Source organism: Maylandia zebra, linkage group LG8 (assembly GCF_041146795.1).
Source record: "Maylandia zebra isolate NMK-2024a linkage group LG8, Mzebra_GT3a, whole genome shotgun sequence".
Taxonomy (NCBI): Eukaryota; Metazoa; Chordata; class Actinopteri; order Cichliformes; family Cichlidae; genus Maylandia; species Maylandia zebra.
Window position 1 is genome coordinate 13,286,603 of NC_135174.1, and position 15,137 is coordinate 13,301,739.

Consider the following 15,137-nt stretch of genomic DNA (forward strand, 5'->3'; position numbering starts at 1 on the left):
ATCAGACACAAAGAGTATTAATTTCTGATGAAGCTGTCACAGGCTTTACTCATTCTAAATGAATATTGTCAGTTCTACGAAAATGTTTAGCCGAGATAACCTTGCAAAACCGAAAGTGCCTTGAACTGTGTGACATTTGCATGTTTACTGTTGTCTGTTGTCATTTCGCAAACATTTCATATTTTAAAAAGCTTTTTAAATTGATCAGTGAGGTGGCTTTCATTGGTTTTAAAGGTAGCCTATTATGCTATTTTCAACCTACACATTAATATTCTTCGATCCTACAAGTTGCATTGCATGATTCAACACACAAAATAGTCTATTAGGTTTTATCTATATTCTTCTTAATGCAGCCCATCAGCTCATCCAGCGTCTTTTGGCTGGCAAGGACTACCTGCAAGTGTGCTAATTTGAAGCTCTGTTAATGTTTAACGAGCATCAACCATTATAACAATAAACACAATTACACCTTTGCATTTTTGGATAATGTCCCATTTTATAGTAGTTTTGCCTCTGCACACGACCATAGTGGATTTTAGATCAAACAATGAAGACTTTAATTCAAGGGGTTTAACAAAAGTACTAGCCTACATTAACTGATTAGAAATTTTAAAAAATATATATTTTTTGCATAGTGCTCCTTTTTGAAAGACCTAAAAGTAATTTGTCATGGTCTACAGTCAAGATGTCTTCACGAATGGAAATACAGAGGGTTTACTACAAGGTGCAAACAATTAGCAAGGACAGATTAGAGTTTGCTGCTAATAGAACCAGTTCACTAGTGTTTATTGATGATGTGACTGTACAGGGCTATGCTCTCAGCTCGTATTCAGCCAAATGCTGCAAAACTGCTCGGCCAGCAGTTGACAGTGCAAATGGATAGCACCCCAAAGCAAACTGCAAATGCAAAGAGTTTCTCAAGGCAAAGAAATGGAATATTCTTCAACTGGCCGATCAGTCACATGATCTCAACCAGGGGCGATTTTAGCCCATTTTCGGGAGGTGCTTCAGCTGTTTGTGTGACACACTACTAAAAATATGAAAAGCATACAGTACTTGGTTGAGACGTAACACTTTAGCAACAATATGATAGATAACCTCTCCCCCTCCCAAAATGGTTTGTTCCAGCTCGCCTCTCCGCTGCTCTGGCTCTGGCGCCCTTTCTGCCAGCGCGATGGTGTCTGAGATGCAGCAGACCTTCTGTTGACTGCAGCTTGAATCATTTTGATGCATTTTTTGGTTTATGTATACTTATGCACTAAGTTATGCAATAGGCCAATGTTGAAATTTGGCATAGTAAATGTTGCAGTTATTTGTGCAGTCTGTGCATTTGTTTAATGGTTTGAGGCCGTGTGCCGATTTGTACAGTGGACAGTTGTATGTGGAATAAAAGTAGCAAATAGTACAGAGGTGTATCTCATGTGTTTACTGTTGCACGTCATCTGTGTCCTCATGTTTAGCCTGCCGCGGCCGTTGGTTGGAGGAGCCGCAATAGTTTGGAAAGGAAGGAAGCAGTAAGGTCAGTTTCCATTCTGGGTTTTCAGCATTAATAAAGAAACCTGCAACAAGGTGAGTAATGTTTGAGGTCCAAAAGAAATCAACACAGAGAAATTTTTACAGTGCTTTTCTACTCTACCTGAACATTCAAAGCGCTCTATACAGGTTGCCTCATTCACACCTGTTCATAGAAGCCCTTTTTCTGTGCTTTCTACCTAACATTCACACACATTCATACTCTGATGAATGCATCAGAGAGTGACTTGGGGTTAATGTCTTGCCCAAGGACAGTTAGCATGCAGTCTGGAGCAGCCAGGGATCGATCCAAAAACCATCTGATTAGTAGATGACCTGCTCCACCTCCTGAGCCACAGCCACCCCTTTCAGAGGTAAAGAATGATTTAGAAAGTAAGTACAGTAATTTTTTGAGGTGATTTGATTAAAAAAAAAATCATTTTTGCTTCTAATTACATAATTAAGGTGTAATTACATCTTCCAACAAATTGATACATAAACGTATCATTTATCTACTAAAAATACATAGGAGCTGGCGTCATGTTGTGGAAGCTGCCATCTTGCCCCACCATCATACACTGGCTGAGATGGGCATCGCTGCGCCGCCTTTTCATGTTTTATGTAAGTGGATTTATACATTACTTTGAATTTAAAGATGTCAAATAGCTCTTTCACACTACATATGACTATTTCACATTTGTACATGTATATTTTGGTGATCTCTTTCTCAGTATGTTTTTCTTCTTATGGAAATAAGCTAATTTTAAACCAGTTAATGTTAGGCTCCAGTGTCCTAAGAAATCACACCTTTCCCCTGATAAACAAATTGATTGGATTCTCACATTGTGTGGGAATTGATTATCAATTACAACTTCAATGAGCCACTTCAAAGAAAGTTTCACCCGCGTGGGCAGCAACAGAAAGTCCAGATGTGGAAACAGAAGGTTTCCACATTAAAATATTGATATTTGAATCATTTTGGGGTAAATTGTAGTTTTTCATTAACAGGAACACAGTGGAAAGAAACTATCATTCAGATTGTCTACATTGGAAAGAACTACTCCCTCTTCCGCCTTTTATAGTCATGTGTGAAATACGGCTGTATAAATGTGTGGCAGCCTGTGGCGTGCGCACTCACAACAATGGCTGAGCGTAACTGGAGTCATGTGCGCACGTATTTTACATCCACAAACAGCCCAGACGTGGTTTGCGATACATGTGGCAAGAAAGTGAGGTGTTGTGGCAACACCACTAACCTTGTCAAACACCTCAAAGTAAATCATATCACAGAATATGACGAGCTTATGTTGAGGCAAACTGAAGAGGAGGAGAAGGACGGGTGCTGCTAGGGTGAGACAGACGTCTCTCAGGGAGTCCTTTAGTGCTGCAGGCAGGCAAGGTGTTCACATAGTGCACAACTTCAGGTTTTTGATTTCTATATGATGAATTCTGCATTATTAAGTGATAAGAACAAGTAATCTGATGTCCTGTAATGATTATGACGCTATAATTTGAGATACAATAAAAGAGTAAAGTTTTTGTACAAAGTATCGGAGCAGTATCGTCGATACCACCCTGAATTTTACGTGGTATGGGATCGGAAAGGAAATCAGTGGTATCACACATCACTAGTGATCAAATGTCAGGCCAAGCTGGAACTGATTCCTGTCTTCTGTAACTTCTACAACACTGTCCAATAGAGACACATGAATGAACTGCAGCGTCATTAAAAACACTGATGATCTTTATTTAAAAATGTAATACATTTACATCTGAATAAACTTTTAGGCATTACGCTGACGGAGGGATGGATGGACCATGAATGCTTTCTCATCCTTCTTGTCATGCACCATGGAAGTGTCTGAGGGGCTTTTCCACTTGGAATGGGGATACTGTGTCCACACTTCAGAGGTGGAGTTTCCAGCATCTCACCTGGGCCTCATCTGCAAACAATCAGCAGGAGGGCTTCTTAAACCAGCGCTGCCTGCTACTCCTCGCCAGTTTGTTCTGCCATCTCCAGTGGTAACTAGGCTTCCCCTCTGCTCCAGTTCTGGCGTGCTCCTTCCCTGTGTTTAACCTTGTTTTCCCTGTGTTTAGGTCTCCTCTGCCAACGTACTCATCCTACCCTCAAACTCCCTTACCCGTCCAGCAACTTCTTCTCCCTCTGTTGCAGAATTCCCGTTGGATTGTTCCCATCAGGAGCCAGGTGTTCAGTCTCTCGATAGCTTTTCCTCTGGTTCCTGCTGTCTGCTGACACTCCTAGCTCGAGCCACGTTCTCCATTCCCTCTCTAAAGTCTCATAAATAGTTTAACCATGTGCATTGAATCTGCATTTGGGTCTAAGCTTTCTATGCAGGGAAGAAATCATCACAGTGACATCTATTTAATTTTCAATTCAATTTTATTTAAAGAGCGCCAAATGACAGCAACAGTCACCTGAAGGCGCTTTATATTGTAAGATATACTTACAAAGAAAACCCCAACAATCATATGACCCCCTATGAGCAAGCACTTTGGCGACAGTGGGAAGGAAAAACTCCCTTTTAACAGGAAGAAACCTCCAGCAGAACCAGGCTCAGGGAGGGGCGGCCATCTGCTGCGACCGGTTGGGGAGGGGCAAGGAAAATAGTATAAAGACATGGAACAGAGACAGAGGTTAATAACAAGTACCATTCAGTGCAGAGAGGTCTATTAAACATAGTGGGTGAAGAAGAAACACCCAGTGCATCATGGGAATCCCCCGGCAGCCTAATGCTGGGCATACACTGTGCGATTTTTGGCCCATTTTGAGCCGATTTTTCAGTCGTGCGATCGTTTTGGGGATCGTCCCGAGTTTGGCCTTGATCAAACTTCTCACCCCTGCGAGTCAATCCTACAGTTTGATCAGGAGCCGAATAACGCGACTGAAAAATCGCAGCACAGTGTATGCCCAGCTTATTGCAGCATAGAGGATTCAGGATCACCTGAGTAGGCCATCAGATTACTGAAAGGATACTGAAAAAACCCGTCGAAGTAGTCTTAGTCTTCATTGCTGCTGGTCGACTCAATTGAACACCTCTGAAGTTTGCACACAGGCAAGTATTCCTCTTCTTGCTCAAAATCCTCTCGGGAACGCTTCCTCGAGCCTCCAGTTTCATGTTCAAGCTCTTCGTGCGCATCTTCAAATACTTCAGAGTCATCATCGCTCCATCTCATTCTTTTGTTTGCTCCTAAATCTTCTTCATCCCTCTCTCTAGACCTCTTCCTGGAAACACCTGGCTGAGGGTCCTCTTCTGGGATGTACTGGCGAACATCCATGCGGCCTTCAAATGCCTCCTCATTTTCAATGCCACCAACATTGAAAATGATCACAACCACAGCATCCCCGTGCTGTTCATCGTTGTCACCATTGGCATTATTGTCCCTCACATGAATATTTTGAACATCGTCGTCATCGTCATCGTCATCGTCATCGTTGCCGTCGCCGTCGCCGCCGTCATTGTCGTCATCGTTGTCGTCATCGTCGTTGTCGTTGTCGTCGTCGTCGTCATCGTCGTTGTCGTCGTCGTCGTCGTCGTCGTCGTCGTCATCGTCGTCATCGTCGTCGTCGTCATCGTCGTCATCGTCATCGTCTTCGTCCCCGTAAAGGTAATTGTCATATTGTGCCAGTACTGAAGCTATTAGCTCATCTAGATAGCAACAATAATCATGGAGAGCGCGATACAGTCTGTTCAGGAAGCCATTAGCAGGTTCCTGATCTCCATTTGCCAACATTCGTGGGTTAACCTGTTGGCCTGCAAGATCATTAAATCTTTTAATTAACATCCATAACTATCTGCTGAAAATCTGTTTTTCATCAATTTCAAGACTGAGTACATGTGCTTACCGTTTTGGTTATTTTGTGGTCCGTCTCCACTTGCACTCATTTTGACTACAAGGAACACAAAACAACAATGATCACTAAACCTCAACCCAGAATGTTCAGAGAATTTGCTTTTTTTGTGATGACTTTAGGCTGCGTCCAAACGTACACGGCTATGTTTGAAAACGGACGTTTTTCCTTTTTCGTTTAAAAAAAAATAAAAATCCAGTCCACATGTGCAGTTTTGAAAAAATATCTCCTTCCACATCTAAACACTAAAAACAAAGTGAAACGCTGTCAAGAACACGCCAAATCTTAACCGTGTAGAAATGTTGGCCAATCAGAAGTCTAGAAGCCTGGGTGGGAAAACCTCATAAAACCTTACGTACTTCTGAGAAGTTTTTGTCTTTTTCTGGAAAAGCAGCTAATTTTGTGTTACTTTCACGTGCCTTCATCGTTTCAAATGTTAATAACTAAAGACAGACTCACAACTTTGGAATGGACTAAATGCATACAGCATACATAAATGTCATTTTTTTAAATTACATTTCTTCCAAACCGACGTCAGGATTTGGGTTGGGAGAGCGTCTGTGTTGAATGTAGAATCCACGTCTGATGTAAGCGTGTAAAAACTGCAGATACTAAGATTAACAGACACAGTATGTTGTCTACATCTGCCATTGTAGAAATTGATCTCATGTAAACAATAACGTGGCCACAGCGTGACTTCAACAGCGGCGCACACTTTTGACATTGCCTGAGTAAATGTCCGTTTTCCTCGTCCACACCTGAACACAAAAACGTGCTTTTTAAAAATCTCACCTTTCAGTGACTCAATCTGCTGTTTAGGTGTGGACGAAAGGCCCAAATGCAGAGACAAAGCTGCGCTTTCAAAAATAGCCGTGTACATGTGCACGTAGGCTCAGTTTCTCAGAAATTCTAATAGTTTGTTTGAGAACAAAACTTACGTCTTCTCTATTTTCCTAAATGAACAAAATAATCTGAGAAATAATCGTGTTAAAAAGAGCTTCTGTCACTCTAAGATATGATTAAGAACATTTTCTAATTTATGTATCATTTGTCAAATATTACATCAGCTGACAAATAGTTAAGTCTTCATTTGTTTTCCTGAATAATAGATCCACATCATCCTCTCTATGATGGAAAATATAGTCTAGTCTTGCACAATGTAAAGTACATAAATACTGTCCTGGCAAGCAGGGAAATCAGGCTTTATATATTTAAGTAAATGATCTTGAGTTTATAAACTGAAATTTGAGCTTACTTTAGTTCTTGGTAGATTACACAGCAGTTAATCCTCAGGGAAACGTCCAAATGTCACTAAATAGTGGTCTGCTTTCATTCGGTTGCAGTGTCTCTTCAGTTTTGTGTTCATATGCTGATGTTTTCATTCAAACATGCTTAAATGCTGTGATGTCACTTTAGCAGCAAAGACTGCGGAATGTGCAGAGATTCTTTTGACATCAAGTTGTTTGCTCAGATTTTGATATCTTTTAAATGGAGACAAAACAAAACGCTATGGCAACAAAACAACAAGCTGTTTCCAGTGCTTAATATTTAACATGTCTTTGTTATAAATTTTATTTGTACAAATCTGTGATGTTGATGTGCACAACGTGGGATTTAGACCTCGGAGGGTTAATCAACAAATCACGAAAAATTAGGTTTAAATTTCTGTTCATGACGGTGCAGATTTCTGACATTTTGTGTACTTGAAGCATTTAACAATTTGATTGTTTTCTAATAAAAACTGTGTGAAACTCAAGTTAGAACTGTGTTTGTAAATGAACCGTCCCATGTTGTGTAGCTTTCTGGATTTTATACTTATTGGGCTACATATTAATTTACTATACAGGCTATACAGTAGATAAAATCTAACCTCACATGTTTTATGTAACTAAAGTGTTTAATCATGTGGGCTACAGACAGTAATCAAGTTATGGACTATATTGATATGAAAAACATGCATACTTAGTGCATTTGAATCATTTTAACCATATGTAACCACCTGCATGTCATGGTCCTGGGACTTCTACCTGGTTTTTTGTGTGTCTTGTATTGTTGTTGTTTGATGTCAGCTTTAGGGTCCCTCGGTTGTTCTGTTAAGATGTTGCTTATTTGATTTCCCCTCGTGACTTTACCCCCTGTGTGCCCCCTCTGTGTATCTGCCAGCCCCCATGCCTCGTTTCTCCTCCTTGTGTTTTATTCCATGTTTTCCCAGCCCGCTATGTCTGTGTTCTCTTCCAATCTGGTCTGCGTCTCTGTGTGCTTCCTGTTTTACTTTGAGTCTCCCGTCAGTGTTGTGTTACTCCTGCCGTGTCTCGTTATGATTATCAGTGTCGCCTGTGTTCCCCGTGTGCTCCCACTTCCCTCGTTAACCCTCTGTGTATTTGTGTCCACGTCTCCTACATTACCTACATAATAGAGCTATAATAAATGTTTGTTTGGGGTTTTTTTAAGTACAGAAATCAGCTGCTAAAATAATTGTTTTGACTTTTTGGGAATGCTTTACGGTCTGTTCTGTAGGAACGCTGAATTAATATATTGACTGTCTGGCCCCTTCTGGCTATTTAATAGTTGCTGAAGGAGATTTTGTTCATCCCCAGCTAATCTCATCCATATTTATATAAAATCTAGCATACTCCACACCACACAAAGTCAGAAGCCAGTTAAAATCTGTATGTGGTACCTGAGGCGGTGCTGCACTGACCAGTTGTTTCTGGCTATTTGCTGGTTCAGCCTGCCTATCACTGCAACTCTTGGCTCTTATTGGTCAGGCTGGTGTGTGTGTGTGTGTGTGTGTGTGTGTGTGTGTGTGTGTGTGTGTGTGTGTGTGTGTGTGTGTGTGTGTGTGTGTGTGTGCATATTGTAAAGACTTGATTCCCACAGTCCAAGTCAGGGTTTTAAAATGCGTTGCTGTCTCCATCCAGCATCAAAGCTGCATTGAAATTTCCTTCAATGAAATTTTGGCTCAAAGAAAAACAGTGTTGTTACTGTCAATCTCCAGTTAAAATAAAAGTGTAATTAAACCAAACGAAAGTAATGTACTAATGCTGGTCAAGACATTACCTGTAGCTGAGTGACATTTCCTCCAATTTCTGTTGGTGTCTGCAGTTTCCACTGGGGCTTAGTGTCTACTGCTACCCGACTGCACCACCATCCTCCACATTGCTATGCGTCCATTGGTGGTGCCAGCTGCTAGGATTTCTGAGTGTTGCAGAATTTTTAAAAAAGCAACGAGTTTTTTATTTTTAACCTATGCATTTGGAAACATTCAGGAATATGGTGATGGGAAAGAAAAAGGTGGTTTCCATGAAGTCTCCCTCTCGCATCCACCTTCCATACTGCCAAAGCTCCAGACTGTCAATAACAATAATAACAGTAATAGTTAACAGTTAATTTGCCTAGCACTTTCAAAACAGTTACAAAGTGTGTTAAAGAACACAATAAAATCTTAGTTAAAAACTCAAAAGAAAAGTTCAAAGAGTTAAAACATGAAACGGTTTGTTTTCTTTTTGCATTGAGCCAGGCTGCACGGACAGCTAAGAGTGTCTGATGTGCAGAATGCAGGCAGTGACTTGGTTCATAAAAAGTGACCAAATCTGTAACAAGGCTTGTACCCATGTATCGTATACCCAAAAGGTTGTGAGGAGGAGAATGATGATTTATTTCTTTGAATTTGTTATAAGTCTGGCAGCTGAGATTTAAATGAGCTGGAGGTGAAAGATGGACTTCTGGCTGAGATCCCAGTAGAAGGAATTACAATTATTCAAACACAATGAGATAAAAGGATTTAATGGGTGTGATAAATGTGGTTGCACTCACCTGTTCACGGCACCTGATGTTAATGAGCAGAAAGGTAGGGTGAGCATGAGGCGAAACCTTCTGTTGACTGCAGCTTGAGCGCAGCTTGAATCATTTTGATGCATCTTTTGGTTTATGTATACTTCTGCACTAAGTTATGCAATAGGCCAATGTTGAAATTTGGCATAGTAAATGGTGCAGTTATTTGTGCAGTCTGTGCATTTGTTTAATGGTTTGAGGCCGTGTGCCGATTTGTACAGTGGACAGTTGTATGTGGAATAAAAGTAGCAAATAGTACAGAGGTGTATCTCATGGGGCGATCGTGGCTCAAGAGTTGGGAGTTCGCCTTGTAATCGGAAGGTTGCCGGTTCGAGCCCCGGCTTGGACAGTCTCGGTCGTTGTGTCCTTGGGCAAGACACTTCACCCGTTGCCGCCTGGTGGTGGTCAGAGGGCCCGGTGGTGCCAGTGTCCGGCAGCCTCGCCTCTGTCAGTGTGCCCCAGGGTGGCTGTGGCTACATTGTAGCTTGCCATCACCAGTGTGTGAATGTGTGTGTGAATGGGTGGATGACAGGTTGTGTAAAGCGCTTTGGGGTCCTTAGGGACTAGAAAAGCGCTATACAAATACAGGCCATTTACCATTTACTGTTGCACGTCATCTGTGTCCTCATGTTTAGCCTGCCGCGGCCGTTGGTTGGAGGAGCCGCAATAGTTTGGAAAGGAAGGAAGCAGTAAGGTCAGTTTCCATTCTGGGTTTTCAGCATTAATAAAGAAACCTGCAACAAGGTGAGTAATGTTTGAGGTCCAAAAGAAATCAACACAGAGAAATTTTTACAGTGCTTTTCTACTCTACCTGAACATTCAAAGCGCTCTATACAGGTTGCCTCATTCACACCTGTTCATAGAAGCCCTTTTTCTGTGCTTTCTACCTAACATTCACACACATTCATACTCTGATGAATGCATCAGAGAGTGACTTGGGGTTAATGTCTTGCCCAAGGACAGTTAGCATGCAGTCTGGAGCAGCCAGGGATCGACCCAAAAACCATCTGATTAGTAGATGACCTGCTCCACCTCCTGAGCCACAGCCACCCCTTTCAGAGGTAAAGAATGATTTAGAAAGTAAGTACAGTAATTTTTTGAGGTGATTTGATTAAAAAAAAATCATTTTTGCTTCTAATTACATAATTAAGGTGTAATTACATCTTCCAACAAATTGATACATAAACGTATCATTTATCTACTAAAAATACATAGGAGCTGGCGTCATGTTGTGGAAGCTGCCATCTTGCCCCACCATCATACACTGGCTGAGATGGGCATCGCTGCGCCGCCTTTTCATGTTTTATGTAAGTGGATTTATACATTACTTTGAATTTAAAGATGTCAAATAGCTCTTTCACACTACATATGACTATTTCACATTTGTACATGTATATTTTGGTGATCTCTTTCTCAGTATGTTTTTCTTCTTATGGAAATAAGCTAATTTTAAACCAGTTAATGTTAGGCTCCAGTGTCCTAAGAAATCACACCTTTCCCCTGATAAACAAATTGATTGGATTCTCTCATTGTGTGGGAATTGATTATCAATTACAACTTCAATGAGCCACTTCAAAGAAAGTTTCACCCGCGTGGGCAGCAACAGAAAGTCCAGATGTGGAAACAGAAGGTTTCCACATTAAAATATCGATATTTGAATCATTTTGGGGTAAATTGTAGTTTTTCATTAACAGGAACACAGTGGAAAGAAACTATCATTCAGATTGTCTACATTGGAAAGAACTACTCCCTCTTCCGCCTTTTATAGTCATGTGTGAAATACGGCTGTATAAATGTGTGGCAGCCTGTGGCGTGCGCACTCACAACAATGGCTGAGCGTAACTGGAGTCATGTGCGCACGTATTTTACATCCACAAACAGCCCAGACGTGGTTTGCGATACATGTGGCAAGAAAGTGAGGTGTTGTGGCAACACCACTAACCTTGTCAAACACCTCAAAGTAAATCATATCACAGAATATGACGAGCTTATGTTGAGGCAAACTGAAGAGGAGGAGAAGGACGGGTGCTGCTAGGGTGAGACAGACGTCTCTCAGGGAGTCCTTTAGTGCTGCAGGCAGGCAAGGTGTTCACATAGTGCACAACTTCAGGTTTTTGATTTCTATATGATGAATTCTGCATTATTAAGTGATAAGAACAAGTAATCTGATGTCCTGTAATGATTATGACGCTATAATTTGAGATACAATAAAAGAGTAAAGTTTTTGTACAAAGTATCGGAGCAGTATCGTCGATACCACCCTGAATTTTACTTGGTATGGGATCGGAAAGGAAATCAGTGGTATCACACATCACTAGTGATCAAATGTCAGGCCAAGCTGGAACTGATTCCTGTCTTCTGTAACTTCTACAACACTGTCCAATAGAGACACGTGAATGAAATGCAGCGTCATTAAAAACACTGATGATCTTTATTTAAAAATGTAATACATTTACATCTGAATAAACTTTTAGGCATTACGCTGACGGACGGATGGATGGACCATGAATGCTTTCTCATCCTTCTTGTCATGCACCATGGAAGTGTCTGAGGGGCTTTTCCACTTGGAATGGGGATACTGTGTCCACACTTCAGAGGTGGAGTTTCCAGCATCTCACCTGGGCCTCATCTGCAAACAATCAGCAGGAGGGCTTCTTAAACCAGCGCTGCCTGCTACTCCTCGCCAGTTTGTTCTGCCATCTCCAGTGGTAACTAGGCTTCCCCTCTGCTCCAGTTCTGGCGTGCTCCTTCCCTGTGTTTAACCTTGTTTTCCCTGTGTTTAGGTCTCCTCTGCCAACGTACTCATCCTACCCTCAAACTCCCTTACCCGTCCAGCAACTTCTTCTCCCTCTGTTGCAGAATTCCCGTTGGATTGTTCCCATCAGGAGCCAGGTGTTCAGTCTCTCGATAGCTTTTCCTCTGGTTCCTGCTGTCTGCTGACACTCCTAGCTCGAGCCACGTTCTCCATTCCCTCTCTAAAGTCTCATAAATAGTTTAACCATGTGCATTGAATCTGCATTTGGGTCTAAGCTTTCTATGCAGGGAAGAAATCATCACAGTGACATCTATTTAATTTTCAATTCAATTTTATTTAAAGAGCGCCAAATGACAGCAACAGTCACCTGAAGGCGCTTTATATTGTAAGATATACTTACAAAGAAAACCCCAACAATCATATGACCCCCTATGAGCAAGCACTTTGGCGACAGTGGGAAGGAAAAACTCCCTTTTAACAGGAAGAAACCTCCAGCAGAACCAGGCTCAGGGAGGGGCGGCCATCTGCTGCGACCGGTTGGGGAGGGGCAAGGAAAATAGTATAAAGACATGGAACAGAGACAGAGGTTAATAACAAGTACCATTCAGTGCAGAGAGGTCTATTAAACATAGTGGGTGAAGAAGAAACACCCAGTGCATCATGGGAATCCCCCGGCAGCCTAATGCTGGGCATACACTGTGCGATTTTTGGCCCATTTTGAGCCGATTTTTCAGTCGTGCGATCGTTTTGGGGATCGTCCCGAGTTTGGCCTTGATCAAACTTCTCACCCCTGCGAGTCAATCCTACAGTTTGATCAGGAGCCGAATAACGCGACTGAAAAATCGCAGCACAGTGTATGCCCAGCTTATTGCAGCATAGAGGATTCAGGATCACCTGAGTAGGCCATCAGATTACTGAAAGGATACTGAAAAAACCCGTCGAAGTAGTCTTAGTCTTCATTGCTGCTGGTCGACTCAATTGAACACCTCTGAAGTTTGCACACAGGCAAGTATTCCTCTTCTTGCTCAAAATCCTCTCGGGAACGCTTCCTCGAGCCTCCAGTTTCGTGTTCAAGCTCTTCGTGCGCATCTTCAAATACTTCAGAGTCATCATCGCTCCATCTCATTCTTTTGTTTGCTCCTAAATCTTCTTCATCCCTCTCTCTAGACCTCTTCCTGGAAACACCTGGCTGAGGGTCCTCTTCTGGGATGTACTGGCGAACATCCATGCGACCTTCAAATGCCTCCTCATTTTCAATGCCACCAACATTGAAAATGATCACAACCACAGCATCCCCGTGCTGTTCATCGTTGTCACCATTGGCATTATTGTCCCTCACATGAATATTTTGAACATCGTCGTCGTCGTCATCGTCATCGTCATCGTTGCCGTCGCCGTCGCCGCCGTCATTGTCGTCATCGTTGTCGTCATCGTCGTTGTCGTTGTCGTTGTCGTCGTCGTCGTCATCGTCGTTGTCGTCGTCGTCGTCGTCATCGTCATCATCGTCGTCGTCGTCATCGTCGTCATCGTCATCGTCTTCGTCCCCGTAAAGGTAATTGTCATATTGTGCCAGTACTGAAGCTATTAGCTCATCTAGATAGCAACAATATTCATGGAGAGCGCGATACAGTCTGTTCAGGAAGCCATTAGCAGGTTCCTGATCTCCATTTGCCAACATTCGTGGGTTAACCTGTTGGCCTGCAAGATCATTAAATCTTTTAATTAACATCCATAACTATCTGCTGAAAATCTGTTTTTCATCAATTTCAAGACTGAGTACATGTGCTTACCGTTTTGGTTATTTTGTGGTCCGTCTCCACTTGCACTCATTTTGACTACAAGGAACACAAAACAACAATGATCACTAAACCTCAACCCAGAATGTTCAGAGAATTTGCTTTTTTTGTGATGACTTTAGGCTGCGTCCAAACGTACACGGCTATGTTTGAAAACGGACAATTTTCCTTTTTCGTTTAAAAAAAAAAAATCCAGTCCACATGTGCAGTTTTGAAAAAATATCTCCTTCCACATCTAAACACTAAAAACAAAGTGAAACGCTGTCAAGAACACGCCAAATCTTAACCGTGTAGAAATGTTGGCCAATCAGAAGTCTAGAAGCCTGGGTGGGAAAACCTCATAAAACCTTACGTACTTCTGAGAAGTTTTTGTCTTTTTCTGGAAAAGCAGCTAATTTTGTGTTACTTTCACGTGCCTTCATCGTTTCAAATGTTAATAACTAAAGACAGACTCACAACTTTGGAATGGACTAAATGCATACAGCATACATAAATGTCATTTTTTAAAATTACATTTCTTCCAAACCGACGTCAGGATTTGGGTTGGGAGAGCGTCTGTGTTGAATGTAGAATCCACGTCTGATGTAAGCGTGTAAAAACTGCAGATACTAAGATTAACAGACACAGTATGTTGTCTACATCTGCCATTGTAGAAATTGATCTCATGTAAACAATAACGTGGCCACAGCGTGACTTCAACAGCGGCGCACACTTTTGACATTGCCTGAGTAAATGTCCGTTTTCCTCGTCCACACCTGAACACAAAAACGTGCTTTTTAAAAATCTCACCTTTCAGTGACTCAATCTGCTGTTTAGGTGTGGACGAAAGGCCCAAATGCAGAGACAAAGCTGCGCTTTCAAAAATAGCCGTGTACATGTGCACGTAGGCTCAGTTTCTCAGAAATTCTAATAGTTTGTTTGAGAACAAAACTTACGTCTTCTCTATTTTCCTAAATGAACAAAATAATCTGAGAAATAATCGTGTTAAAAAGAGCTTCTGTCACTCTAAGATATGATTAAGAACATTTTCTAATTTATCTATCATTTGTCAAATATTACATCAGCTGACAAATAGTTAAGTCTTCATTTGTTTTCCTGAATAATAGATCCACATCATCCTCTCTATGATGGAAAATATAGTCTAGTCTTGCACAATGTAAAGTACATAAATACTGTCCTGGCAAGCAGGGAAATCAGGCTTTATATATTTAAGTAAATGATCTTGAGTTTATAAACTGAAATTTGAGCTTACTTTAGTTCTTGGTAGATTACACAGCAGTTAATCCTCAGGGAAACGTCCAAATGTCACTAAATAGTGGTCTGCTTTCATTCGGTTGCAGTGTCTCTTCAGTTTTGTGTTCATATGCTG

At 41.5% G+C, this 15,137-nt stretch overlaps 2 protein-coding genes and 2 long non-coding RNA genes across 7 annotated transcripts; 2 read left to right on the forward strand and 2 right to left on the reverse strand.

Moving 5' to 3' along the window:
- Window positions 1-1,464: 1,464 nt before the first annotated feature.
- Window positions 1,465-3,388, forward strand: LOC143419826 (uncharacterized). Of its 2 annotated transcripts, none has more exons than XR_013099845.1 (4): window positions 1,465-1,569; window positions 1,784-1,905; window positions 2,042-2,133; window positions 3,301-3,388. It is a non-coding gene; the product is annotated as an uncharacterized LOC143419826 (long non-coding RNA). The 2 variants fall into 2 exon arrangements; XR_013099844.1 differs by having other exon boundaries at window positions 1,784-1,886.
- LOC143419825 (uncharacterized) lies at window positions 3,224-6,743 on the reverse strand. Of its 2 annotated transcripts, XM_076887396.1 has the most exons (3): window positions 6,639-6,743; window positions 5,378-5,422; window positions 3,224-5,285 (listed from the first exon to the last, which is right to left on the reverse strand). In XM_076887396.1, exons 2-3 carry the CDS (start codon window positions 5,415-5,417, stop codon window positions 4,531-4,533), a joined length of 795 nt encoding a protein of 264 aa, XP_076743511.1. In that variant the 5' UTR covers window positions 5,418-5,422; window positions 6,639-6,743; the 3' UTR covers window positions 3,224-4,530. The 2 variants fall into 2 exon arrangements, with proteins under 2 accessions (XP_076743511.1, XP_076743512.1); XM_076887397.1 differs by lacking the exon at window positions 6,639-6,743 and having other exon boundaries at window positions 5,378-5,723.
- Window positions 6,744-9,856: 3,113 nt separating this feature from the next.
- On the forward strand, window positions 9,857-10,511 carry LOC112431365 (uncharacterized). Its single transcript, XR_013099986.1, has 3 exons — window positions 9,857-9,961; window positions 10,145-10,278; window positions 10,433-10,511. It is a non-coding gene; the product is annotated as an uncharacterized LOC112431365 (long non-coding RNA).
- Window positions 10,512-12,285: 1,774 nt separating this feature from the next.
- On the reverse strand, window positions 12,286-15,137 carry LOC106675384 (uncharacterized). Of its 2 annotated transcripts, XM_076887398.1 has the most exons (3): window positions 15,021-15,137; window positions 13,763-13,807; window positions 12,286-13,670 (listed from the first exon to the last, which is right to left on the reverse strand). In XM_076887398.1, the coding sequence occupies exons 2-3, from the start codon at window positions 13,800-13,802 to the stop codon at window positions 12,922-12,924; spliced, it is 789 nt and encodes a 262-aa protein (XP_076743513.1). In that variant the 5' UTR covers window positions 13,803-13,807; window positions 15,021-15,137; the 3' UTR covers window positions 12,286-12,921. The 2 variants fall into 2 exon arrangements, with proteins under 2 accessions (XP_076743513.1, XP_076743514.1); XM_076887399.1 differs by lacking the exon at window positions 15,021-15,137 and having other exon boundaries at window positions 13,763-13,955.